Raw genomic sequence first — 26,153 nt, 5'->3', positions numbered from 1 at the left:
ACTGGATTCCGTGGGCCCTTCTGAAACGCGTCTCAGAGCTGTCTGCCTGCAGACACGGGGACCATCTGTCCATCCGCTGGGCCCATCCCCCCTTGTCCAGTGCGGCACCCACTCCCCGCTCGTTTCTGGGCTGCCAAGGCTGAGTGCTGAGCGGGTCTGCACATCATCCTCCAGCCCCCCAGCCCCAGTGGAGACAGAAAAACCCCAGGGCGGGACTCCTCTGGCGCTCCAGTGGGTAAGACTCCACGCTCCCAATGCAGGGGGCCCGGGTTCGATCCCTGGTCTGGGAACTAGATCCTGCAGGTGTGCCACAACTCAGAGTTAGCATGCCGCAACTAAAGATCCAGCATGCCGCAACTAAGACCCGGCACAGCCAAAATGAATGAATGAATGAATGAAAAACCCCAGGGCAACAAGCTGGAAGCCCCCTGGCCCGCTCAGTGGGGCTGGGAGGGTTTTGAAACGGGGAGGAGTATCCAGGGCACTTGTGAGACAGTGCCAGCTAGCCCGGGAGTCTTCCAGGAAGGCATCTCGGGGACCGAGGGGACTCCTACAAGTGAAGAAGCCGAGAGCCTGCACTCGAGGGCACCGGAGTAGACAAACCCCTCGTAACTGCATTTGGACGTTTCCCAAGATGGAAGGTGCCCAGTGACAAGGAATGGAGCCTTCCCTGGAGTGTTCGTGTACGTGTCCTCTCCTCGTCCAGCTGCGAAAACACTTCCTAAAGAAAGAGGTTCTCGAGGGACCAGTGTTTTACCCCTACAGGTTCCTAGAGCTGCGTGTCCAGATCCGCTTGCTGGCCTTGTGGACGTGGTCCTCGCTGAGGGCTGGAGGGAGCTTGGAATGGGTCCAGGTCCTGAGTATTTTAAAAAATTCACCCCGTATATCAGTTTCCTGGGGCCGCTGTAACAGATTGCTACAAACTTTGCGGCTTAAATCAAGTGGAATTAATGTTCTCACTGTTCTGGAAGCTACCAGTCCGGCATCAAGGTGTCCACAGGGCCACATTTCTTCCAGAGACTCCAGGGGAGGATCCCTCCTGCCTCTTCCAGCTCCTGGAGGCTGTTGGCTTTCTTTGGCTCGTGGCTGCATCACTCGTCTCTGCCTCTGTCTTCCAAGGGCCTTCTCTTGTGTGTCTCTGTGTGTCCTTTTCCGTCTCTTACAAGGACACTCATTGGATTTAGGGCCACCCTGATTCAGTGTGATCTCATCTCCATCCTTACCTTACTTCCATCTTCAAAGACCCTATGTCCAAATAAGGTCCCATTCTGTAGTTCTAAGTAGATGTGAATTCTGGGGGGAATACTCTTCAAACCACTACACCCAACACCAGAAAAGGAGCAGATTTTATATTTTTAAAAATCCACACTTCTGAAAATAGGTCAAGACGGATTCCAGTCCCTGGGGCGTACGCCGGAGACGCGTCCTTGGGAAGGGATGTCTTTTTGATTTGTCACAGTACCTGCCTCTCCAAGGGGCGGGGTGGGGGGCACACATACACCTTCAGCCAAGCTGGTTAACACATTTACATCACCTGCCTGGGTCAGGCAAGCTCTACGTTTCTGGCCCTTGATGTGAGAGAATTCAGTAGTCAGCAGAGAGTGACTATTATGGTTCGTTATGGCCAAAATGAAACAAAACTGCCTTTCTTGAAGAGTTCATCCACGTGAAAAATAGACTCTTCACACCCCTGTTCTAAGAACCTTCATAACGGTGGGTCGCAGGTTGGAACACAACCCCTGGATGAATTTGTTTGCGGCAGGCAATTCATATTGCGGCACCTTATATCATCCTAATGAAGTAAAGCCATTGCGTCTCACACTCCTTAGCCCAGATCGCTCTTACCTCCTGGAGAGGGAAAGTCCATCCAAGAGGCAGATTCTATGCGGTCTTACTTTTTTTTTTTTTTGCGGTACGCGGGCCTCTCACTGCTGTGGCCTCTCCCGTTGCGGAGCACAGGCTCCGGACGTGCAGGCTCAGCGGCCATGGCTCACGGGCCCAGCGGCTCCACGGCACGTGGGATCTTCCCGGACCGGGGCACGAACCCGCGTCCCCTGCATCGGCAGGCGGACTCTCAAGCACTGTGCCACCAGGGAAGCCTGGTCTTACTTTTTTGTCCTTGGTAAGAAGTAATCTGACTCATGGTGCCTATTATCCTGCAAAGGTTCAGTCCTGGAGAAATATGTTACTGTCATGAAGTTATGAGTGACAGAATTAATTGGTTTAAATAAGTGAAAAGCCCAGGTATGGATTTCAGGTATGGCTGGATCCAGCAGCTCACATTATGTTTTCAGGACTCCTACATTTCCCATCTTTTGAACATGGTTTTGTCTGTGTTGGCTTCACTCTCTGTCTTTCCCCACAAGACTGCAAGAGCTCCTGATCCCTAGGAGCTATATGCTTTCATTCTACCAGCTCTAAGTCCCATGAAAATACGGCTTCTGTTTACCAAAAGTTCCACTGAAAATCTTGGAGTTGATCTCATTGGCTCTACTGGCAGGATTACAGACGCATGCCCGTCACCACGGCCAGGACGGTGCAATACTATGATTGCCCAGGACTGGGTCTCATGCCACCCTGGAGACGGGTCAGACTCAGCTCCCCCAAACCAGACAAATGAAGACTGGGGGAGTGTGGCTTCCCAAGGAAAGTCTGGGAGACGGCCTCCACAGGAAGGGAAACAAATTTAGCTAACTAACCGATACGTATTACCTGTTCTGTTAACCGTTCTACCTGTTCGGACTCTTTCAGGACTTCAGCCCTTCGTCCAAGTTCAAGGCCCTCAACAGTCAATACTCTACGGAAGACTTCATCCATTTTATTAGTAGATACAGCCTTGCCTGGATTGCTTTATCTTACTCTCTAAGCAAAATCTCCTCACACTGAACCTCTTATCCATCTCACAAGTTGTCATCAGAACTAAATGAGGTCTTTTAATTAAAATGACACGACGCAGAGGCTCGGCCCAGGAAACATTTGCCCACCCTAATCCAGTAAGGCCTCATCTGAACTTGAGTGCCTCTGCAAAGACCCTGTTTCCAAATAAGGTCACATTCTCAGGTCCTAGCGGGGAGGACTTGGGCTCATCTTTCTGGAGGACACAATCCAGCCCACGACACTGGGTACTATTTAATATATGTTTTTTCCTCGATCACTTTTTTTGGCAAGGGCAGAGAGCAACGGAGGCATGGGGGTTTAAATGCGCCTTCTTTGACTTCTGTAGAGAAACGCTGGACTGGAGGGCAAACTCCAAGGGGACAGAAGAGGGGAGGGGAGTGTGGTCATCACAAGATTTATTGTGAAAGGAAATGATATCATTGCCTGGAACGGCAAACCACGGCCATGCAGCAACAATGAAAAGGAACCATCACATTCCAGGAACGCAGCTACACACAGTTGCCTGTCAATAAAACAGGGCAATGGGCCGGAGCTGGGGCGGCGTCAACAATGCCCGACCCCGCCAAGGCTGCTTGCGGGGCCCAGGGAGGATTGAGGACGCAGTGCCTTTCTCAGCGTCTGGGTCAATGTCGTCTCACGCCATCAGTCTGCAAGCTCAGCCGTGGCCCCACACCTCCGATTCATGCTTCCTTCAAACTCCAGTTTCCAACCATCGGGACTGTGGCAGTGGCGAGCCGGGGGCTCTCGGTGAGGCTCCTCTGCACGCTTCATTCCGGGGCTTGTGAGAACGGTGTCTGCCGGGCGGCCTCGTGGCAGCCAAGCCATGCCAGGCCCTGCTCAGACATCTCCCCGGAGACGGTCCAGCTGCTGCGCGAACTGGCGGCCTCGCTCCCCCTGGGGGGCAGGGGGTGTTTGGTCCTCAGCTCCCAACAGCAGGCCTGGCAGTGTCAGCTGTGGGAGCCTGTGAAATAAAGGCCCCCTTTGTCTCCAGACTCTGCGTCGAGAGGAGGACGTGCCAGTGGCAGAGCTTAGCGACTCTCTCTTCACACACACACACACACATGAACGCATATGCTCACACACATGCATGTGTATACTCATGCATGCGCGCACACACATGTACACGTTCATGAACGAATACACGCATGTATGCAGCCATACATACACACACACAAATACACAAGCTCACACACGTGCACCCAACTCATGTATGCGTGCACACACGTACACCGTCACACATGCGAGCGCGTATGCACATGCATGTATATACTCGTGCATGCGTGCACACACGTGCGCACGTAGACAATCACACGCACCCCGGGTCAGCTTTAGCCTCTGGCTCCCTCCCACCAGCTTCTCCAGGAGCCATGCTTGGAGCCGGGGCAGGAGAGCAGATGAAAATCACTCCTTCTGAATCTGGTGGGAGGGGCTTGGAGAGGAGCCCGTAAAGGAAGGGAAGGCGTGAAGACAGGGTGGGGCTGCGTGCTGGTTCCATGTCTCAGGCGATGTTACCCAGTTCTCCAATGACTCACGCCCCTTGGGTTCCGAAACTTTGCGTGCACGTTTCCTTTTACATGGAAGGCCCCTCCCCTTTTAATTACACAAACTATACAAAATTCTGTACTTAAGAAATAACATACAAAACATAGCTAGCCTAGAAAGAAGAACCAAATAAGCCCCCATGTACCCACCGTCCAGTGAAGTAAATAGCATTTGACCAAAGCCCTCAGAGCGGCCGCGTGCCACATCCCCTCCCTGGTCCTCTCCCACTGTAAATTCTGTATTTGTCGCTCTCTCTTGCCTGCATCACTTTACGGTGTGTGTATGTGTCCCTAGACGTTGCTTTTTACTTTCGGATGCATTTAAGTTTTGCATAAATGGACTCACCGAATGTATCCTTTGACGACGTGCTTCTGTAGTTCACATATGAGATCCAGCTTTGTTGATGCAGCTGTTCATTCATTTTCACTCTCCTTAGTATTCTTTCCCCCCTTTTTTTTAAAAATTGAAGTACAGTTGATTTACAGTGTGTGTTTCTAACGTACAGCAAAGTGATTCAGTTATACATATATGTATATATTCTTTTTCAGCTTCTTTTCATTATAGGTTATTGCAAGGTATTGAATATAGTTCCCTGTGCTCTATAGTATACTTAGTATTCGTGTATATGAATTTGCCAGGATTTCTTTATCCAGACTCCGGCTAGTGGCATTTGGGTTGTCCCAGTGTTTTACATAGTGGATGGAGCTGCCTACGAACAGGCTGGGACAGAACCCCTACCCATGTGTCTCTCTGGTGGCGGAATTGGTGGGGGCGGGGTGTCCTCCCTTTTCTATTTGGTGAGCACCTGATCGACCTCTAAGACTCCGTCCACAGTTGTCCCTTCTGAGAAGCCTTTGGATTCTGTCTCTCCCTCTGTCCCCTGCGCCCCACAGCTGGCCAGCAGCATGGAGCTCAAGGGGCCAGTTTGTCACGGCCCCAGGTATCGCCCTCCTATCTTATCCTGCAGACCAGTCACTTCTCTCCTGGGGGACTTGAACCTCCCACATTTCCTCTTGAGGAGCACGATAGCACAAAGGCTGAAAGTTTGGAGCTGGACCACTGAAGTTTGGGTCCCACGCTGCCACTTGCTAAACCGCATTTGGGCAAGTCGCCTGAGATGACAGAGCGCCCACCTCCTGGGGTCACTGGGACCGAGGGCGTCAGAGCAGCGTCGGGCACACGGCAAGTGCTGTGTGTGCGCTCTCATTCCTCTCACAGCCCACAGGATCTCCATCATCAAATCCCATCGTGTGCAAAACACGCCCCAGCTCCAGCCATCCCCGCTCCCCCAGTCACTGTCCTGGCCCAGCCCCCGCCTCCCCCGGCTCCTACTCTGCAACCATCCCCGCTCCCACAGTTGCTGTCCTGGCGCAGCCCCCCCACCCCCGGGCTCCTACTCTGCTCTCCTGGCTCCACCCTGGTGCCCAGAGTCCATTCTCCATGGACCCCACAGGGTGATTCTTTTAAAATCTCCGTCAGATCTCGTCACTCACAGCGTAACCCCAAATCCTTACCTGGCCTCCTGCCAGGGCTCTGTGTCATCTGCCTCTGGCCTCGTTGCCCTCCACCACCCCTGCCCCTTGCCCACCTCTCCAGCCACGTCGGGTTTCCTGCTGCTCCTGGGACACTCCAAGCTCACTCCCATCCCCGAGCCTCCGTGCTGGCTGTTCCCTCTGGGAATGCTTTGCCCAGATACACATGTATGGGTCTTCAACCAAATGTCTCCCCATCAGAGTGGGCTTCCCTGCTGGTTCTGTGGACACCCTCGTCACTTCCTATCCCTGCAGCTCCCTTCACTTCATCACACCATTTATTATCACCTGAGACGCATTTGCTTTTCCATGGTGTTTTCTGTCTTCACCCTTGGAACGTAAGCACCAGAAGATTTTGCTTTCTTCTGTGCTGCATCCTGGGCACAGAGTCGGTGCTCAGTACATACTTAATTGGGGCAGTGAATGGACAAGTGATGTCCATATCTTATGTACTGTCTGTATTAGTTAGCTATCGCTGTGATAATGCCGGGCAACAAACAGGCCCCCAGGGTCAAGTTGGCCAAAAGCCATCCCGTGGCTGAGCCCAGTGTCAGGGGTGGAGAAGATAGACTCCACCCCCAGGGATGCCATAGCAAGGGGGAAGGGGGAAGGAAGAGGTGAGAACACATGCATTCTAACCACCTTATCTTTTTTTTTTTTTTTTTTTTTTTTTGCGGTACACGGGCCTCTCACTGTTGTGGCCTCTCCCGTTGCAGAGCACAGGCTCCGGACGCGCAGGCTCAGCGGCCATGGCTCACGGGCCCAGCCGCTCCGCGGCACGTGGGATCCTCCCGGACAGGGGCATGAGCCCGCGTCCTCTGCATCGGCAGGCGGACTCTCAACCACCGTGCCACCAGGGAAGCCCCTAACCACCCTATCTTTTGTGCTCCCAGTGGTGGCACTGCCAGCTCCTGGAGCTGTTAGTTATTTGCAGGCCGGAAAGAACCACCATGGGCCAGTGTGGCTGAAGCAGAGAGGTGGGGGCAGGACTTTATGGAGCAGGGATTTAGGATCTGGAATGTCTCTCTGAGTGAGCCAGGGGGCCATTGGGGAGCTATGAGCAGGGGAGTGATATGATCTAAGTGAGGTCCGTGAATCGCTGAGATCTAAGAATCACTCCGTTCACTGGATAGAGAAGAAGTTCTAAGGGCGAAGGGTGGAATCCAGGAAGCACGAAGGAGAACTGAAACGGGAGCGTTTCTAGCGTGATGCCCATGAGGTTACTCTAATGCCCTGCCCCGCACACCATAAATCATCCCGAGTACCCTCCGTGCTGCACATCCCACATTTTGGCCTTAAAGCAGCGGTCCCTAACCTTTTTGGCACCAGGGTTGGGGACCCTGCCTTATAGCACGTCAATCATCAGATATTTAATGGGAAAAGGGAGAAACAGTGCATTGCTGATGAAGGCAGCACCACCAGAGGAATCTCAGAAGGTGGAAAGAGTCTAGGAAATAATGTATTCCATGAGCCAATGAAGCCACCCGACAGGGAGGATGCTTACTCCCCATCGCTCCTGTTTCTAGAGAGGAAATTTCCATGCCTCTCCCCGAGAAGGATGACGGAACAACGTATCATCCAAACCAAGACACCTTTGGGAGTGAGGGCTTTAAACATAATTAACAGGACTTCCCTGGTGGCGCAGTGGTTCAGAATCCACCTGCCAATGCTGGGGACACGGGTTCGAGCCCTGGTCCGGGAAGATCCCACATGCCGCGGAGCAACTAAGCCCGTGCGCCGCAACTACTGAGCCTGTGCCCTAGAGCCCACGAGCCACAACTACTGAAGCCCTCGAGCCACAACTACTGAGACTGCTTGCTGCCACTACTGAAGCCTGCACACCTAGGGCCTGTGCTCCACAACAAGAGAAGCCACTGCAATGAGAAGCCCGCGCACCGCAATGAAGAGTAGCCCCCGCTCGCCACAACTAGAGAAAGCCCGCGCGCAGCCACGAAGACCCGACGCAGCCAAAAAAAACAAACAAAAAAAACATAATGAGCATCTACTTCTAGAAGTATTTTTGGGGACTGAAAAATTGGCTTCATTATATTGATGGACCTTTAAAATCTATTCAAAAATTACTTTCAAAACTACAACACTTCTAAAACATACACAACAGATGTCTGTGTACATGACAGGAAAAACATTAACTCCTTTACATTAGTTTTTAAAATGTATATTACTACATTTTGTATAAATGTTTTATATTAACTTACAGATAACAGAGGCAGGCTAGTTATTCTTGGTGCCTGTATTGATGAGGTTCTCCAGAGAAACAACCAGCGATTGACTGATTGTGGGGAATTGGCTTATGTGATTATGGAAGCTGAGAAGTCCCATGATTTGCCATCTGTAATCTGGAGACGCGGGAAAGCTGGTGGTGTAATTCAGTCCAAGTTCAAAGGCCTGGGGACCAGGAGAACAGATGGTGTAAGTCCCATTCTGAGGGCAGGAGAAAATGGATGTTCCAGGTCAGCAGTCAGGCAGAGAGAGGGAGGGGGGGAGAGAGGGGGAAAGTGAGAGGGAGAGAGAGAGAATTCTCCCTTCTTCTGCGTTTTTGTTCTATTCAGGCCCTCTGTGGATTGGGTGATGCCCACCCACACTGGAGAGAACCATCTGCCTTATTCAATTCACGAATTCAAATGTTAATCTCTTCCAGAAACACCCTCACAGGCACACCCAGAAACAGTGTTTAACTAGGTATCTGGGAAGCCCAGTCCAGTTGACACAGGACATTAACCATCACAGTACATATTCACATCCTTTCATTCATTTCTTAGTCATGTGTGTCCTTAATACTATGCCCCACTTACTTTTCTAAAGAAGAAAAAAATTTTTCTTAATATAATCTATCTAATATAAGCTCAGAACCAAAGCTGCTACATAAAGGGTTTTTTTTTTTAAAAAAACTAAGATGTTAAATATTGCAATTAATAATAAAATATTCAGCCCAAATATTTTCACAGGCCGTGTCCTTCTCTCCTTCCTTCAGAAGACCTTTCTTTGACAAATATTTTTACAGCACAAAACCTATCAAATAAATGACCTCTCCTTAAGGTTTCTTTTAATATTTCACCACATTTAGATCCTGCAAAATTGCAGGCTTTCTCAATTTTACTCCATTCTGACACAGAATATCAATTTCTCTAATTATATAGAGGAACTCTATCACAAGATTCTTCTTCCAGGTCAGGATATTTCAAAGCACCATCCTCTGATGTTTCAAAATCAAATCTCGCCTGTGGGGTTGCGCCCTTATGGTTTAATTTGCTCTGCTAATCACGTGCCTGCATAGGGATAAACTTTGTCTTCCTGCTTCCCAGCTTCCCCCCCCCCACCCCCGTGACTGCAATTTGCCAAAGGCTTTAAAAGCTAGAGTTTGTGATGCTCCTGTTGTTTGAATACCCTGATGACAGAGCTGCGTCTGGTTTTGAACAGAATCTCAAATTTTTACAAAACACTTCAAGGCCATTGTCAGACAGGCAGGTGAATTTATAAAGCAGTTCTCCAAAGACTCAGACATCCTAACATCGGATGAAATAGTGGCCCGAACAGACCATGTGTCCTGCTTCGGTGAGTTGTTCACACTCAGCTCACGTCCCAGGAACACTTTGAGGTCCGCTTACTCTGAATGTGTAGAAATATAGCTAAACGTTTCCATCTAGAGCTTTGTAGTGGTTATCTAGGGCTGACACAGATTAACCCCCAAACCTGGCCGTTCAGAACGACACACCGTTGTTACCAGACAGCTTCGATCCAGGCAGAGCTCAGCTGGGTCCTCTCGTAAGGTGGAAATCAAGGTGTCGGCCGGGACCACCGTCATCTCAGGGTTGGACGGGGGGTGGGGGTGGGGGATGACCCAATTCTAAGCTCACTTGTGCAGCTCTTGGCAGGACCTCAGATGTTCGCCACCTGGCTTCTCCGTAGGGTGTCTCAACCTGGCAGCTCGCTTCTCCCAGAAAAGAGACGGAGCAGAGATAGGGAAACAGACTGTGGGAAATGGAAGCCAGACTCTTCCTGTAAGAGGCACTTTTGCTCCATTCCATCAGTTAGGTGGAGTCTCACCGCGCAGCCCACACCCCAGGGAAGAGCATTAACGGAGGGCGTCGGGGTCTACTTAATAGGCTGCCTGCCGCGTCTTCTGCCTGTCTTGGTAGATTCCGCAACCGGATTGCACACGATTATGGATTGTTTATGTACTGTCGTCACATCACGTTCTGCTTCCCAAGGTTTTAAAATTTCGTACACTACTGCTTTCCTCCCCCCTTTAAAAAAATTGAAGTCAAGTTGACTTCCAATGTTGTGTTAGTTTCAGTTGCACAATGAAGTGAGTCAGTTGTACATATCTCTATATTCTTTTTCAGATTCTTTTCCCTTATAGATTATTACAAGATACTGAGGGAATTTTCTGGCGGTCCAGTGGTTAGGACTCCATGGTCTCACTGCCAAGGGCGCAGGTTCGATCCCTGGTCGGGGAACTAATATCCCACAAGACTTGTGGTGCGTGCCCCCCCCCCCAAAAAAAGAACCAAACGAAAAAAACAAGATATTGAATATAGTTCCCTGTGCTATACAGTAGGTCCTTGTTTATTTTATATAAAGTGGTGTGTGTATGTTAATCCCAAACTCCTAATTTATCTCCCCCCTTTCCCTTTGGTAACCATAACTATGTCTGTGAGTCTATTTATGTTTTGTAAATAAGTTGACTAGTGTCATTTTTTAGATTCTACATATAAGTGATCTCATATAATATTTGTCTCTCTCTGATTTACTTCACTTATTACGATAGTCTGTAGGTCCATCCATGTTGCTGCAAATGGGATTATTCCATTCTTTTTTTATGGCTGAGTGATAATATATATATATATATATACCACATCTTTTTTTTTGGTCACACTGTGTGGCTTGCGGGATCTTAGTTCCCCGACCAGGGATCGAACCTGGGCCCCGCCAGTGAAAGCACTGAGTCCTAACCACTGGACCTCCAGGCAATTCCCTGTACCACATCTTCTTTATCCATTCATCTGTCGATGGACATTTAGGTTGCTTCTATTGCTTTTTTTTTTTAATCATGATTTTGTACTACACTGAAATTTGTATTCATATTATTCCTATGAAAACAAGTAACTATTTCGTCTTCAATGTTGAACTTTCCACTGGGTTTATAATAGCATTCACAATCACATCAGATATTTCATCTTCAACTTCCAAAAACTTCGCTTTGATTTCATGAACTGTATGAAAAAGTTTGAACTGCTATTGTAACAACTGCTTTTTATTCAAAACATCTGATATAAACTCAGCATCATTTATCTGTTGAGAATTTCATCTTCTGCTAGTGGAGCCAATACCTTTTGGTTCACTGTTTGAACATATGAAGGAAAGTAAGGGATTAATGGAGAAGTGCAGTTATTTGATCTAACAGAAAAGGCATACTTCACAGTGAAGCAGCTCTACCTTGGGAAGAGAACATTTAAAGAACTACTAATTGTTCAAACTCTTTAGTATGGAAAATGTCAAGCATAAAACCCCGTGTGTTCCACACCCAGAATCAACAATAATCATTTTATGGTTACTCTTGTTTCATTTTATAACCTCAACTACCTCCTTCATACATGTATTATTTTGTAGCAAATCCCAGACATTACGTATGTCATGGTGTCCATAAAAATCTTATATGTATCTCTAAAAGATCAGAGCTGTTAAAAACTGCCCAATACCATGATCATACCTAAAAAAAGGAACAGTAGCTCCATCACATCATAAAAGACCCAGTCGCTACTCAGATTTCCAATGGGCTCCTTAATGTTTTATGTACATATTCATTTTTACAGTTTGTTTCAGTCAAGATCCAGATAAGGTTGCATTGCCATTGAGTGATGTGGCAACTCTCATTTCATTTCTAGATTTTTCCTCTATTGCTCCTTCCATTCAGGCCCCACAAAAGCTGGATCCACTCAAGGTTTGAGGTTCACACGGCGTTTTCTGTGACCTTTCTCATGCTCTAAGTGTTGGCAAGATGGCAGCTCAGCTCTTCACACCCTCCCAGCCCCAAGGGCAGCAGGGAGAGTGAACTACAAGGGTTCAGCTGCTCCTGCAAGGGTTGTGAGATCCAGTGGCATGAGATGCACTCAGACTGCAGGCTTACCCCCGAACCAAGCCCAGAAGCCAGGGCAAGGCCACATGCTGGCTGCGCCCCGTGAAGGGAGGAGGAGGGTAGAGGTGGTCCCTACAAAGCACAGGGCAGAGGTGGGTCCACAGACGAAAACAGCGCCTTCTCCTGGCAAAGGGGGGAAAGAATTCTAGGAAAGCATGACACAGATATGCACATCATCAGCATCCTTCCACCGTCTTTCTTTGGAACCGGATCTTCGCCCTGATCCTATTTTAGGTTAGAAAGACCCAACATTAGATGAGAACCTTGACTGCAAGGCCTGGGCTGCCTCAGAGCTTGAAGGCCCTGCCAGCGGCCTGCCTCTCCTCGCGACGGGCTGTTTTCAAGTCCAGCAGAGGGAAGTTCCCCACTGCCCCCTCCGTCTTCTCTCCAGGGCAGCGGGTGCATTGTTGATGGGTTACTTTTGTTTTGCTTTCGTGTTATCTAAATATTGACTCTCTGGAAGCAGCAGACGCTGGATCAACCTTCAGAATTTTTTTTCCAATCACTCCTGGAAGGAGAGAGTAAATATTTTGTTGAAGTATGTGGAGAGTGAAAACAGCAACAAGAGATGTGCTGAAGGGTTCTTTTGTGGATTTGGAACCTGGGAGAGTGAGGCTGGCTGAATTCCCCATAAACAGGAGGGGATGGTGAGGGGAGACTGCCCGCGAGGCCAGCCCTTGCTATTCAGGTGGCTTTAAATGAACTGGGAAGAAGATGAAATAATTAGGTGAAAAGGCTGCAGCAGGCACTGGCTTCTCTCAGAGAAATGACAAAACAACAACAAAAATCCTGATGCCGGGCAAGGACCAGCCAGTGTCGGGGAACTAGCGTTCACAAGTGCCTAATTTGTGCAAGATTTTTACAGGCAATAGTGCATTTGTTTAGTTGCGCTGGGTCTTAGTTGCAGCAGGCGGGCTCCTTAGTTGCGTCATGCGTGTGGGATCTAATTCCCTGACCAGGGATCTAACCCGGGCCCCCTGCATTGGGAGTGTGAAGTCTTAACCACTGCGCCACCAGGGAAGTCCAAATAGCGCATTTAAATCTACAAATTTAAGCCATGGTTATTATAACCCCTATTGTTTTTATACAGTGCCAGGAGGTCAGAAATATTATTCCAAGTTAACTGAAGAAGAAACTTGGGTGCAGAGAAATGTACACATCTCTCATTCATTCAACAAATATTTGCTGAGCCTTTGCCACGTGCCAGGCGCTGGGGGATGGGCAGGAAAGAAATCAGTCCCAAAGGCAGCTCTCATGGAGCTCAAAATCTAGTCGGGGCTGGAGTAGGGGAGCTGGACAGGTAGTGAACAAGTAAACAGCTGAAACCAGATAACGTCACAGAGTGATCAATGCCACGTGGGAAATTAAACAAGGTGACGTGATGGTGAGTGGGAGTAGGGCTCCTTGCGACTGGGGGGGACTACAGAGAGGAGAGAGCCTCTGAGCTGAGGTCTCAGTAAGGGGAGGGAGACCAAGAAAGCTTGTCCCCATTTGCCCTTCCCAGCGAAGAGTCCGCCAGGCAGAGGGGAGAACAGGATCGTGTATGTATTAGGTCTGTTTGAAGAATGAAAAGAACAATGCATGTGGCTTGGGAGAAAAAGGGAGAAGGCAGGTGTTGGTGAGAGCACAGAGGGGAGCAGATAAAGGGCTCCATGTCTCCCGTGGCCAGAAAATGGAGAGACAAGGGCCCTCGGTCCAGTTTCCAAGTCCAGGAGATGCACCTTTCAGTAGCCCATTCCAGCTCCAAACAACCAACGAATGAGGCGGATTTGGTGTTTCTCAACGGGACGGCACCCCGCATTTGGAGCAGCTAACCTTCACCCTGCGGGATTTTCCCACACGTTGTAGGACGTTTACTTAGAAGCCTTATAATTGCACTAAATGCAGCCGCAGCGTCCTCTAGTGGCTGTGATGGTCCCAACCACCCTTCCCATTTTCAAATGTGCACTTGAAAAACCCTCCTAAAAGGGGTAAAGCCAGCTAGAGGGGTGTGTTGATTACGGTGATGTTCTGGTTTCTCTACTGCTGCGTTAGAAATGACTTCTCCGTACTTCGTGTAGTAAAGAAAACTTTAATTTTGCTCCTGAATCTCTAACGTGGGAGCGCTCATCTCTGCTCCACTCGGCTTCCGCTGGGGTAGCTCGAAGGCTGTTTGGTGGGGAGACTCACTCACTCCACGTATGGCTGGACCTCCAGGTTGCGTCTCCATGGCTTGGGCTTCCTCACAACATGGCGGATGGAGCCCAAGGGCACATGCCCTGGGAGAGACCCAAGCAGACCCTGAAGTGCCTTTTCTAGCCTAAGCCCAGAAGCCATGCCGTGTCGCTGCTGCTGCATCCTGTCAGTTAGAATGAACTGCTAGCACTGCCCACATTTGAGAGGAGGTGGGAATAGACTCCACCTCCTTTTTTAAACAATTGAAGTACGCTTGCTGTACAATATTATGTAAGGTACAGGTGTACAGTATAGTGATTCACAATTTTTAAAGGTTATACTCCATGTACAGTTACTGTAAAATATTGGCTATACTCCCCACGTTGTACCATATATCCTTGTAGCTTATTTTGTACCAAATAGTTTGCACCTCTTATTTCCCTCCCCCTGTCTTGCCCCTCCCCCCTCCCCACCGGTAACCACTAGTTTGTTCTCTGTATCTGTGAGTCTGTTTCTTTTTTCTTGTATTCACCAGTTTGTTGTATTTTTTAGATTCCATATATAAGGGATATCACACAGTGTTTGTCTTTCTCTGACTTATTTCACTTAGCGTAATGCTTTCCAAGTCCATCTATGTTGCTGCAAATGGCAAATTTTAATTCTTTTTTATGGCTGAGTAATATTCCATTATATATATATGTATATATCTATCTCACATCGTCTTTATCCGTCATCTGTTGATGGACATTTAGGTTGCTTCCATGTCTTGGCAATTGTAGATAATGCCGCTATGAACATTGGGGTGCGTGGAACTTTTTGATTTACTTTTTTGGTTTTTGGATATATACCCAGCAGTGGAATTGCTGACTCCGTCTCCTTTTGATGGGAGAAATATTAAAGAATTCGTGGAAATGTATTAAAAACATCACAAGCAAATGCAGACAAGCCCTAACATCTCAGTGCCTACATGCGATGCAAGTTTAGTACCCACGTCATCATTCAATACAGGTTTTTGTATGTGTGTCTTTGCATCACTCATTTATTCAGGAACCCAGGCTCCTTCTGTCTCATGGTTTGTTCCTCTTCTAAGTTCTCAGCGTCTTTTCAGCCATCAGAATTCTGCACAGGGCTTTAATGTGGGTTTAACCTTTTGTGGGCTGCAACCCAGCCCCACAGCCATGGTTTACTGCAAGGGAGCCAGAGTCTGCAGCCCCTTTGGGCCCATGTAGCATACTGAGATGGTGGTAAACACTTTGACACTCGCGCCAGGTGTCTCCAGATATCCTGAGTGGGAAAAGAGAAGAAAGGTGCCTATGACTGAATGTCAGTGGAACCCATATTTTGATTCTCTCTGGCAGGGCTTCTTTGGGGATCGGCGATCCCTGACTGAAAAACTGCCTAGCCGTTCCCAATTCAGAGTCCACAATCCTAAAGGTTTGTCAACTGCCAGACCTTTGGTTAAAGGATTACATTTGTAAGGGCTCATATCAGTGGTTAGTTTTGGAATAAGCCTCCTTGACGAGAGAATACAGAAGTGGCAAAAAATGGAGTGGCTTCAACTACGGACATTTATGGGCTAGAAATTCTGGAGGCTCCAAGTCCAGTCAAGGTTTCGGCGGGGCTGATGTCTTCTGAGGGCTGTGAGGGAGAGTCTGCCCAGGTCTCTCTCCTTGGCTTGTAGACGGCCATCTTCTCCATGTGTCCTTACATCGTCTTCCCTCTGTGTGTGTGTGGTAACACGTGTGCAGCCGTAACAAACTGATACATGGTGACAGCAAGGGCTGGTTCCTTCCGGGGGCCCCAGGGGAGAATCTGTCCCTTGCCCCCAGAGGCTGCTGGCATTCCTTGGTTCATGGGCACCTCATTCTAATCTCTGCTTCTGTGGTCCATCTCCTCTCCGACACCCCTCTCAGGCCATCTGTCTCCTCTGCCTCCATTTTATAAGGACCCCGGTGGTTAGATTTATCCTCATTATCCAGCATAATATCCCCAAGAGTGATGCTGAATCCAATGGCATCTGCAAAGTCCTTTCTGCCACGTAGAGAAACGTATTCAGGGGTTTCTGGGATTCGATGTCTACATCCCTGGGGGGTCCCGTATCCAGGTGACCACACTCATCTTTTGCCGTGATGATCTTGGAGGTCACATGCTCTGTAGAGTGTGTCCACAGGAGGCTTCCCGTCCTGCCTTGGATGAGAATGTGAGTAAGAAACCAATCTGGGCTGCACGAAGCCACCAGGACCTGGAGATTTGCTGCTGTAAGAGTAAATTGTTCAGGCATGGATGGAATCCAAGATGTTCATCGTGAGTGGCCTGCTCTAGGGAAGGGCCAGAGCTGCAGGTCAGGGATGTTGGGGGCTGACTGATGAAGAACTTGCTGAAATGATGGATTAAACTTTTATGGTTATGAAAAAGGATTGGGGTCAAATTTAACCTTCGTTCTGGAGGACAGTGGCTCAGCTGCTCCCTGGATTCCATGTGAAATGTGCTTCACACATAGTAGATTGTTTTCTACCGATATTCGATATTTCTAAATCCCACCCCACGCTGCTACACTCAGAGCAAGCGAAGCCCATGAGGTTTCCTGAGCACCTTCTGTGACGAAGGGCAGTTTCTGTCCTGGAATAATGACGCCTCCGTTGCCATCTCTAATTCCTTTGATTGCCATATGGAGAGCACTTTTCTTCCTTCCCACAAAGGAATCTTCTCGTCTTTGTTTGCTGATGAATTACCTGGCAAGACACAACATCTGAGAACTACTGTCTGGGGCCCTCCTCCCCCGCCATAATTATTTCCCTGATACTACATGATCCTTAATTACCTCTCCATCGATTTCTCTCCCTGGGAGCGGGTTGCCACTAAGGGGATGCTCAAGGCTGATGGGAAATTCAATCTGGTTCACACATTCCGCAGCCCTGCTGAGAGCACTAATCGATAAGAAAGTGCCACTCTTGGGCTTCCCTGGTGGCGCAGGGGTTGGGAATCCGCCTGCCGATGCAGGGGACGCAGGTTCGAGCCCCAGTCCGGGAAGATCCCACATTCCACGGAGCAGCTAAGCCCGTGCACCAAAAGTAAATAAATTAATTAATTTAAACAAAATCAAATTTAGAAAAAGAAAAAGGAAGTACCACTCTTTGGGCACTTAAGTTAAACAGCTAAGAAGTCTGCGGACTTCTGACCCAAGTGGTAAAATGCTGAACACGGACAAATATCTTAAAATGCTGGTTAGGGAAAAGAGTTGAAGGTCACAGCTCTGGAAGGAAGGTTTAGGAGTTTTTAGGCTTAAAAAGTCTCAGCAGAACCCACTACTACATAGTTCTCCCAGGATGTTTTCTTTTCTCCATGTTTCATCTTATCCTTCAAAGACCAGCTCAGCTCTACCTGCACTTGGCCACCCCTCCGCTCCCCTCCAGCAGATACTGAAGGAGCCTCCTTAAAGCATTCACCTGCCTTCCTTCTTGCAAAAAGAACCTGTCATTACTGGGTGAATGCCACCCCTCCACAGAGCCGTAGGCCTCCCTAAACCAGTCATGAGAATCCGGTTTTGCTCGACAGGGTTGGTTTGGGAATGAGAATATGAAACCATTCCAGCTAGAGGGAAGTCAGGTAAGGCCCCATGTGACTCTCTCCTCGTGGGTGTATCATGTGGTCTTTCTGTGTGGTCTCTCCGTGTAAATCTCTTGCTTGGGTCAATCCACGTGCATCAATTTGGGCTTCCTTACAGCATGGCGAAGTGATTGTACTTCCCCTGGAGTGAGCATTTCCCAGAGAGAGCCAGGCAGGAACTGTATTTTTTTTTTTTTTTTTTTTTTTTTTTTTGCGGTACGTGGGCCTCTCACTGCTGTGGCCTCTCCCATTGCAGAGCACAGGCTCCGTACGCGCAGGCTCAGTGGCCATGGCTCACGGGCCCAGCCGCTCCGCAGCACGTGGGATCTTCCTGGACCGGGGCACGAACCTGTGTCCCCTGCATCGGCAGGCAGACTCTCAACCACTGCACCACCAGGGAAGCCCAGGAACTGTATTCTTTTTAAGACCTCGATTTGGAAGTCACGTAGCATCACTTCTGCCATATGCTATCGGTGGAGCAACCATTGGGTCCCACCAAGATACAAGAGGAGGAACTTAGACCATCTCCCCGGGAAAGGAGCCTCTGTCACATTCTAAGAACAGGTGGGATGGGGAGACTGGTGTGGTTATTTAGGAGAATTCAGCTTTCTGCACAGACTTTGCAAGGTGGCCCCTAATGACTGCATTCCACTCTACGTTCATTCCCTGGACACCTAGGGTTCTATCAGGGTCTAGCATAGGCCCTGGTCCTTTGTTTACATGGTGCCTTACACTTTGCCAAATGCTTTTCCTCACTTCCCCATCTCTCATTTCACAGAAGGGGACCCAAGGGTCTTAGAGGGACGAGGAGTCCTCTGAAGGTCATAGCCAAGCCCTGGAGACAATCCACATGTTCAAGGACAGAGATTGGTTAGATGAACGATAGCTCATCGTCACAGTGTGATGTTACGCAGCTACTAAATGGAATAACTTTATGTTTGTGATTGAAAATATCACCAAGCTATAGTGTTCACTGACTTTAAAAATGATGCATAGGGGGCTTCCCTGGTGGTGCGGTGGTTGGGAGTCCGCCTGCCGATGCAGGGGACGCGGGTTCGTGCCCCGGTCCGGGAGGATCCCACATGCCGTGGAACGGCTGGGCCCCTGAGCCATGGCCGCTGGGCCTGCGTGTCCGGATCCTGTGCTCCGCAACGGGAGAGGCCACAGCAGTGAGAGGCCCGCGCACCGCAAAAAATATAAAATAAAAATAAATACAAAAATGATGCATAAATGTCAAGATAGTAGCTACTCTTAAGGAACAGGTGGAATTATAATTGTGGGGGGCATACACGGGGGGTTTCTGGGTTGGATGGTATACCAGTTATATGCCAGCTAGTTACCAGGCTGTTCATCTTATAATTGTGTATTAATTACTTATTAATATAATAATTTATATAATATAATTTAAATAATAAATTGAAAATTTTCTGTCTTTTTAGCTTTATGTATTTGTGTTAGATTTAATTATTTTAAAAGTTTAAGCTAAATAAAAAGGCTGAAACAGTTTGTCAGGCCCTCAAGAAGTTAAACAGAATGACCATATGACCCACCAATTCCATTCCTGGGCTCCTACCTAAAAGAATGGAAAACAGGTGTTCAAACAGAAAACTTGTACACAACTATTCATGACAGCTCTATTCACAACAGCCAAAAGGTGAAAATAGCCCAAATGCCCATCAGTGCATGAATGGAAACAATGTGATCTATCCATACACTGGAGTAGTGTTCAGCCATAAAAAGGATTGAAGTACGGATACAAGCTTCGACATGCATGAGCTTCAAAAATATGATGTTAAGTGAAACAAGCCAGACACGGAAGGCCACGAACTGTAAGATTCCATTTACGTGAAAGGTCTGCAATAGAGACAGAAAGCAGGCTGACGGGTGCCAGGGGCTGAGAGGGGAGGAATAGGGAGTGAGGGCTGGTGGGCACAGGGTTTCTCTTTTATGGGATGGAATCGCTCTGGAGGTGATGGCGGCACAAGGACGTGAATGTACTGAACATCACTGCGTTGTCAGGTTGCAACGTGAGCATCGCCTCAACAGAAGAAGGCAGTGTTCTGAGGGACCCCTCGTGGTAGGAAGAGACAGTAGTGGAAAAGAGCGTTGATTACACCGGGAGGTGAAGGGCTCCCTCTCCCAGGCCCACTCTGATGGGAAGCAGAGCAGCACATTCTCCGCGGACCTCTCGGCACCTGTGGGCAGCGGCTGCTGTCGTGGTGATTCCTCTGTTCTTCAGATACTAGCCCTGCAATCAGGGTCCCTGCCTGCAACAGTTCCCTGGGTGGCAGGGCTCGGGGAAGAAGGGCAAGGGGTGGGGGCAGGACCCACATGATTTGTCAGGACCTAGGAGTTTCATCTCATGATCCTTCCCTAAGAGGTTGTCCACACAGTCAGCAGGGAAGCAGCAGGGCCTCAGGAGGTCCACGTTTTCCTGGGACCCCCAGTATCAGACCCCAAGGAGACCACCACACCACAGCAGACTGAACACGCCTACTGGGGGTGAGATTGGGGGGACTGTGGTCAGGTAGGGAGAGCAGTGTGTGTGTATGTGTACACATGTGTCAGTGTGTGTGTCTGAGTGTGTTCATGACTGTTCATGTGTGTGTATGTGTTCATGTGTGTCTGTGCATCTATATGTGTGTGTGCAGGGACCATGAATGTCAGGGGTTTTTGTGTGTGTGTGTGTGCGTGCATGTGTGCGCGTCTATTTGTGTATATATGCATGTGCACATGTATCTGTGTGTGCACGTGTCTTGGCATGTCTACGTGTGTGCATGTGAGTTCACGTGCATGTGTTTGTGTGTATGCATCTGCATGTGGGGAGGCGTGTCTGTGAGAGGTGTGTGTGTGTGTGTGTGTGTGTGTGTGTGTGTGTGTGCGCATACACATGCACAGATCAACTAAGTGGCGACCCTGGAGACACAGTCTCAGAGTATCATATGATAATAATGACACACAGGTACCATTCCCTGGGATGTCCAAACTCATCCAAGTTCTTACTTGAAGAATCAGTCCAGAGCCTCAGTCGTAGGTAATTAAATGACTTCCCAGAGACCAACCCTTGTCCTTGACCGAAGGAGAAACTCCAGTCCTCCCAAATATCAACATCTTTTTGTCACCTCAAGCCAAACTGCTTTATAATAGAAAATAAAATTACTTTATTGTATGCAGACCTCAAGTTATTCACTTCCATTGCTCCAACATTTTTATGTGCTCCTAACACATGGAAAGCGGGCATCCACAGCCCATAATCCTTTAAAATGAGACACTGTATATTTTCTTTCCTACGATCAAGAGGAGGGGAGTGGGGCACGCCGGAGGCTTTTACGCTAGTCATCACGACGAAGGTCACTTGTTCGCTGGCAGAGAAACACACTGTCCCATCCCAGGTGAGCTGAGCTTGGGAGCAAGGGATGCTCTGGGCACGGAGGGCTTGAAAGTGAGGATGGGAGTGTGTGATGCAAGCCTCGTCCGGAGCCCTGAGTGCCGTCTCCTCTTCCGTTCCACCTCCCGCCTCCACCTCTAGTCCCCAGACAGGCTTCCACTTCCTGTCCCTGTGGTTGGCTGTAAGGAATTTGTCCATTTTTTTAAAATTCTGGAACTCGTGGTGCATGACTTTCGTAGGGCTGCCATGACAAAGTATCGCAACGGAGTGGCTTAAAACAACAGAAATTCGCTCCCTCTCAGTCTGGAGGCTGAACGTCCAGTCGAGGCGGTGGCAGGGTTGGCTCCTAGCAGCCTGATGCTGGCAGTCCTTGGTGTGTAGACACATCAGGCTAATCTCTGCTGTCCTCATTCCGTCGTGTTCTGCCGTGTCCCTCTGTGTCTGAATTTCCCTCTTCTTATAAGGACGTCAGTCATTGGATTAGTGATCACCCCAGACTAGAATGACCTCATCCTATTGTGATTCCATCTCTAAGATCCCATTTCCAAATAAGGTCACATTTTCAGGTTCCAGGTGGACACGAATTTGGGGGGAGGCGTGATACTCAATCCAGTACACGTGACGAGAGTTCTGTAGATAGTGCAAAGGGCAGAAATCGCACAGGGCCAAAATGACCCTTAAAGATCTTGGGGAAATAGGCCAAGAGGCCTTGCGCTGAGCTCTTGCTTTACGGGGGAAGAAGCTGTTTCTCTGAGACCCCCAGCGGACTCCACTTAATCGTCATTGGCCAGAGGGTGTCACGTGTCTACCTTGGACTAGTTTTTGACAAAAGGAATGGGATTGCCATGCTTGGCTTGGGTCAATCATGATTCATCCCCTGAGACTGGGCTTATTGTCACTTGTACAAGATCGATGCAAACAAGAAAAGCAGGACTCACTGCTGAGCAGGGAACCCACGTCTGCCACAAGGGGAACACAGACTTCACACAGATTCAGCTGAATCACTCTCCAAATTATGTGGACTGATGTATGCTGCCGGGTAGATTGTTGGCAAAAATGGGCTCCATTCTCCCCCATCCTGCATCCGTGTTCCTTGCAGTGTGACTCTGCCACTCCCCCATAAAGAAGTGGACAATATTCTAGGAGTCTATAGCTGTTAAATATGGGGCCTCCATGTAATGGAATATTGTTGAGCAATTAAAAGATTGAAGTAGGGATGCAGGCTACCACGCAGATGAACCTTGAAAACGTGTAAGTGAAAGAAATGTGACACAAAAGGCCATGTACTGTATGATTCCATTTGTATGAAATATTCAGAACAAGCAAATCCACAGAGACAGAAAGGAGTCATGGCTCAGGGCTGCGGTGAGGGATCGGAGGGTTAGGGGGTGAGGTTAACGGGTGAAGAGTTTCCTTTGGGGGGTAGCAAGGATGTCCTAAAGGCGATCATGGTGGTGGATGCGGAACTGTGAATACACTAAAAGCCATTGAAATGTACACTTCACAGGAGTGAATTAGATGGTGTGTGAATGATATCCTACTAGAGCTGTTAAAACAAGAGTCTAGACTCTTGATTCGGGGCTGTTTCGGGGACTTGCCTTGGTTCACAGGATGTAGCGGAAGTGACGCTGTGTCACTTCCAAGGTCTCCGGAAGCCTCAAACGCCATTCCTCAGGATCCTGCAGGCACCATGGGCACAAGCCCACACCAGTCCGGTGGAAGGTGACGCATGGTCCACTCACGTCCCCTCGCCCAGCCGACAGCAAGCCAATGACCAGACACGTGAGTGAGGCCATCACCAGTCCTCGGCCATCTTTCCAGCTGACCACAGACCCGCGAGCAACCAGCCAAGGTCAGCCGAATCCCCCCAGCTGACCCATGAACTCAGGATCAACAGTAAGCAGTTACTAAGTCACATTGTCCCGGGGCGGCATTTACTCAGCAAAAACATACGGCAGGCATCATTCACATATATCCCACGTCACCTTTTGAAAATACACAGCTCAGTGGTTTTCCGTATATTCACAGACGTGAGCGTCCATCCTCACGTCAACTTTAGAGCATTCTCATCATCAGAGAAGGTACCCACCAGCAGTCCCCCCGTTTCCCCTTCCCCAGCCCCTGGCTGCACGATGTACTCTCTGCGTCTGGACTTGCCTATTCTGGGACATTTCATGTAAGTGGAGTCATTTAATGCACGGCTTTCTGTGCCTGGCTTCGTTCACTTGACATAATGTTTTCAAACTTCCAGCACGTTGTTAGCATAGCTAACAATATAACTTTTTATTAAGGGTATTACTTAGTTGCTTCTTTATCCGCTGTCTTTCTCCAGGAAAATGTAAGATGCATGACTTCAGGGGGTTTGCTTTTGTCTTCTTAATTGTAGCGCCCTCGTTGCCTAGAAATGAGCTCACACACACAGAACAGTCCTTAACTGAATGCATGGATTAATAGGGAAGTTTTTAAAATGTGGAGTGAATATTTAAAGGGCTGGGGAGAGTGCTGAGTGATAAGGTTGTCCGAGCCAGGCCGCATCTCAGGATGTCGTTTTCACGTGGTGGCAGAGTAAGGACCTCGATCCCGATGAGGCCACCCTGCCCGCCCCACCAAACCCGAGGGCAGCTGTTTCCCCCTCAAGCCTCATCCCTTTCGGTTCCAGTCTTCAACAGAGCAAATGTGCTCCTTAGAGTTGGATAAGAACCACAACAAAAACCTCTTCTCTTGCTTCTGGCAACATTGACAGAATTGATAGTGGAAGACAAGGGAAATCTCCTTTCCTGGTAATGGGACGACTTCTGCCTTGGGTGCAAAATATTCCCCAGCTCCGCTTACCACTTTCCATCTAAATGCCCGCTCCTGGGGGTGATGGAGACCTCACCTTCCTCCCTGGCTGCTCACGCATTGACTTTAACTCCAGGGCCCTGATGAGAATGAGCTACAAGGCTATTTAGACCTGCTTCACCATAAACCTTGACAAAGGCTTTCATTTAAAGGAAAAAAACGTGCTTCATTTTCAAAACTCGCTGTCGGTGGTGGGTCCAGCTGAGATCTGTTTTCCCCCGTGGGATTGGAAAAGGCTCTATCGGCATCGTTTTATCAGGCTGGGGAAGAGTAAGAAGTCCAGCGGCAAATCACCTGGATAAGATGCTGGTTGCAAGATGTAATCACGTCTGAGCCAGCATCAGGGCCCTGGGCTCTGTGTCAGCCCGAGGAATATTCCCGACCCTCCCTGGCATTCAGCAAACTTGTGAAGGTCGGAGCCTGTCTGTACGGATGCTGGTTTGTTGAAGGGCGGACATGTGGAGAGAATCATAATTTTCAGACCCCTGGAGAACCATTTGGCGTTCCGGTGCTGACGGGTCACGTGTGCTGTGACTTACCAGATGAATTTATAACCGAGGCGCCTGGCTCATACCTCTGAGAAGGACTTTTAGGGGCTAGGGCGAAAGGACACGTCGCAAAGAAGAAACACGATGATGCACGTAGAAGAAAGACGGTGATGCGGTATTTGGGCGAACGGCGAACGCTTCACCAAAATCAAAATTCTGTTCAGGATCGACGCCACTGTGAAGGAAGCGGTGGAGAGGAGATGGTGCGTGAGCTCTGCAAGGCGCTTCGGACGCATGTGGCCCAGCTGAGGACACACAGCACAGGAAGACCAGCAGCTGGGATGCTACTGGTTTTATCTGTGCAGTTAAAAACATCCCCTATCAGAAAGGTGGGTGAGAGGGATAAACTAGGAATTTGGGATTAACAGATGCACACAGATACTACTATATATATAAATACATAACAAACAAGAACCTACTATATAGCACGAGGAAGTCTACTCAATATCCTGTCATAGCTTATATGGGAAAAGAATGTGAAAAAAAGAATGGGTATAAGTATATATATAACTGAATCACTTTGCTGGACACCTAGAACAACACAACATTGTAAATCAACTGTACCTCAATATAAAATAAAAATTAAATGAAAAAAAATCCCCATCTCAATTTTTTTGTTCTCAGACAGTACCTGCTTGCTGTAAAAATTCAAACAATGAAAAAATATATAAAGTAGAAAATGAGAGTACCTTGCCATGTCTCACCCTAGCCCATCAAGAGACAATGACTAGTATAGATTATAACCTCCTTTGCATGCTTTAACTCTATACAGATTATGACGATTACTCTGGCTAAAATTAAATTATAATCTTGATGTTGTTATTTGTCTTACTTTTAAAAAATCTTTCTAAACAGTATGGAGGTTCCTTAAAAAATCTAAAAATAGAGCTACCATATAATCCAGCAGTCCCTCTCCTGGCCATATATCTGGAAAAGACCTAAACTCTAATTCGAAAAGACACACGCACCCCACTGTTCACTGCAGTGCTATTTACAATACCCAAGACGTGGAAGCAAACTAAATGTCCATCGACAGATGAATGGATAAAGAAGATGTGGTGTGTGTGTGTGTGTGTGTGTGTATACACACACACTCACAATGGAATACTACTCAGACATAAAAAAGAGTGAAGTTTTGCCACTTGCGGCAAATGCCAGGGAAGTCCCTCCCCTGCAACTTTGTTGCTTGCTTTATCGAGATATACTTCATATATCATACAGTGAATCCATTTAAAGAGTACAATTTGACGGCTTTTAGTGTGTTTGCAGAGTTGTGCAACCAGCCCCGTAATCCACGCCCATTTTCACCACCCAGGAAAGACGCCTTGTAATCAGCAGCAGCCCCTCCCTGCGCCCCTCTCCAGGGCCCTGGCGACTACTAGCCCGCACTCTGTCTCTGTGGATTTGCCTACGCGGGACATTTCTTGGAAATGGAATCACACCCTATGTGACCTCTTGCACCTGGTTTCTTTTTTTTTTAATTTTTC

At 48.4% G+C, this 26,153-nt stretch overlaps 1 protein-coding gene across 5 annotated transcripts in view; it reads left to right on the top strand.

Annotated features, from left to right (window-relative positions):
• The window catches only part of SLC15A4 (solute carrier family 15 member 4), a 119,013-nt gene that overhangs the window by 36,500 nt on the left and 56,360 nt on the right, over positions 1 to 26,153 (top strand). The window contains exon 8 of one of the 5 annotated variants that reach the window (XM_067701205.1): positions 2,752 to 5,760. The exons of the other annotated variants lie outside the window; for them this stretch is intronic. Within the exon in view, the coding sequence (XP_067557306.1) occupies positions 2,752 to 2,825 (74 nt within the window). The 3' untranslated portion in view covers positions 2,826 to 5,760. Of the gene's footprint in view, positions 1 to 2,751; positions 5,761 to 26,153 lie in introns of those variants that run through there. 5 annotated transcript variants of the gene reach the window in all.

Source organism: Pseudorca crassidens, chromosome 12 (genome assembly GCF_039906515.1).
Source record: "Pseudorca crassidens isolate mPseCra1 chromosome 12, mPseCra1.hap1, whole genome shotgun sequence".
NCBI classification, from domain to species: domain Eukaryota; kingdom Metazoa; phylum Chordata; class Mammalia; order Artiodactyla; family Delphinidae; genus Pseudorca; species Pseudorca crassidens.
This window is presented reverse-complemented; position numbering and strand designations above follow the sequence as displayed.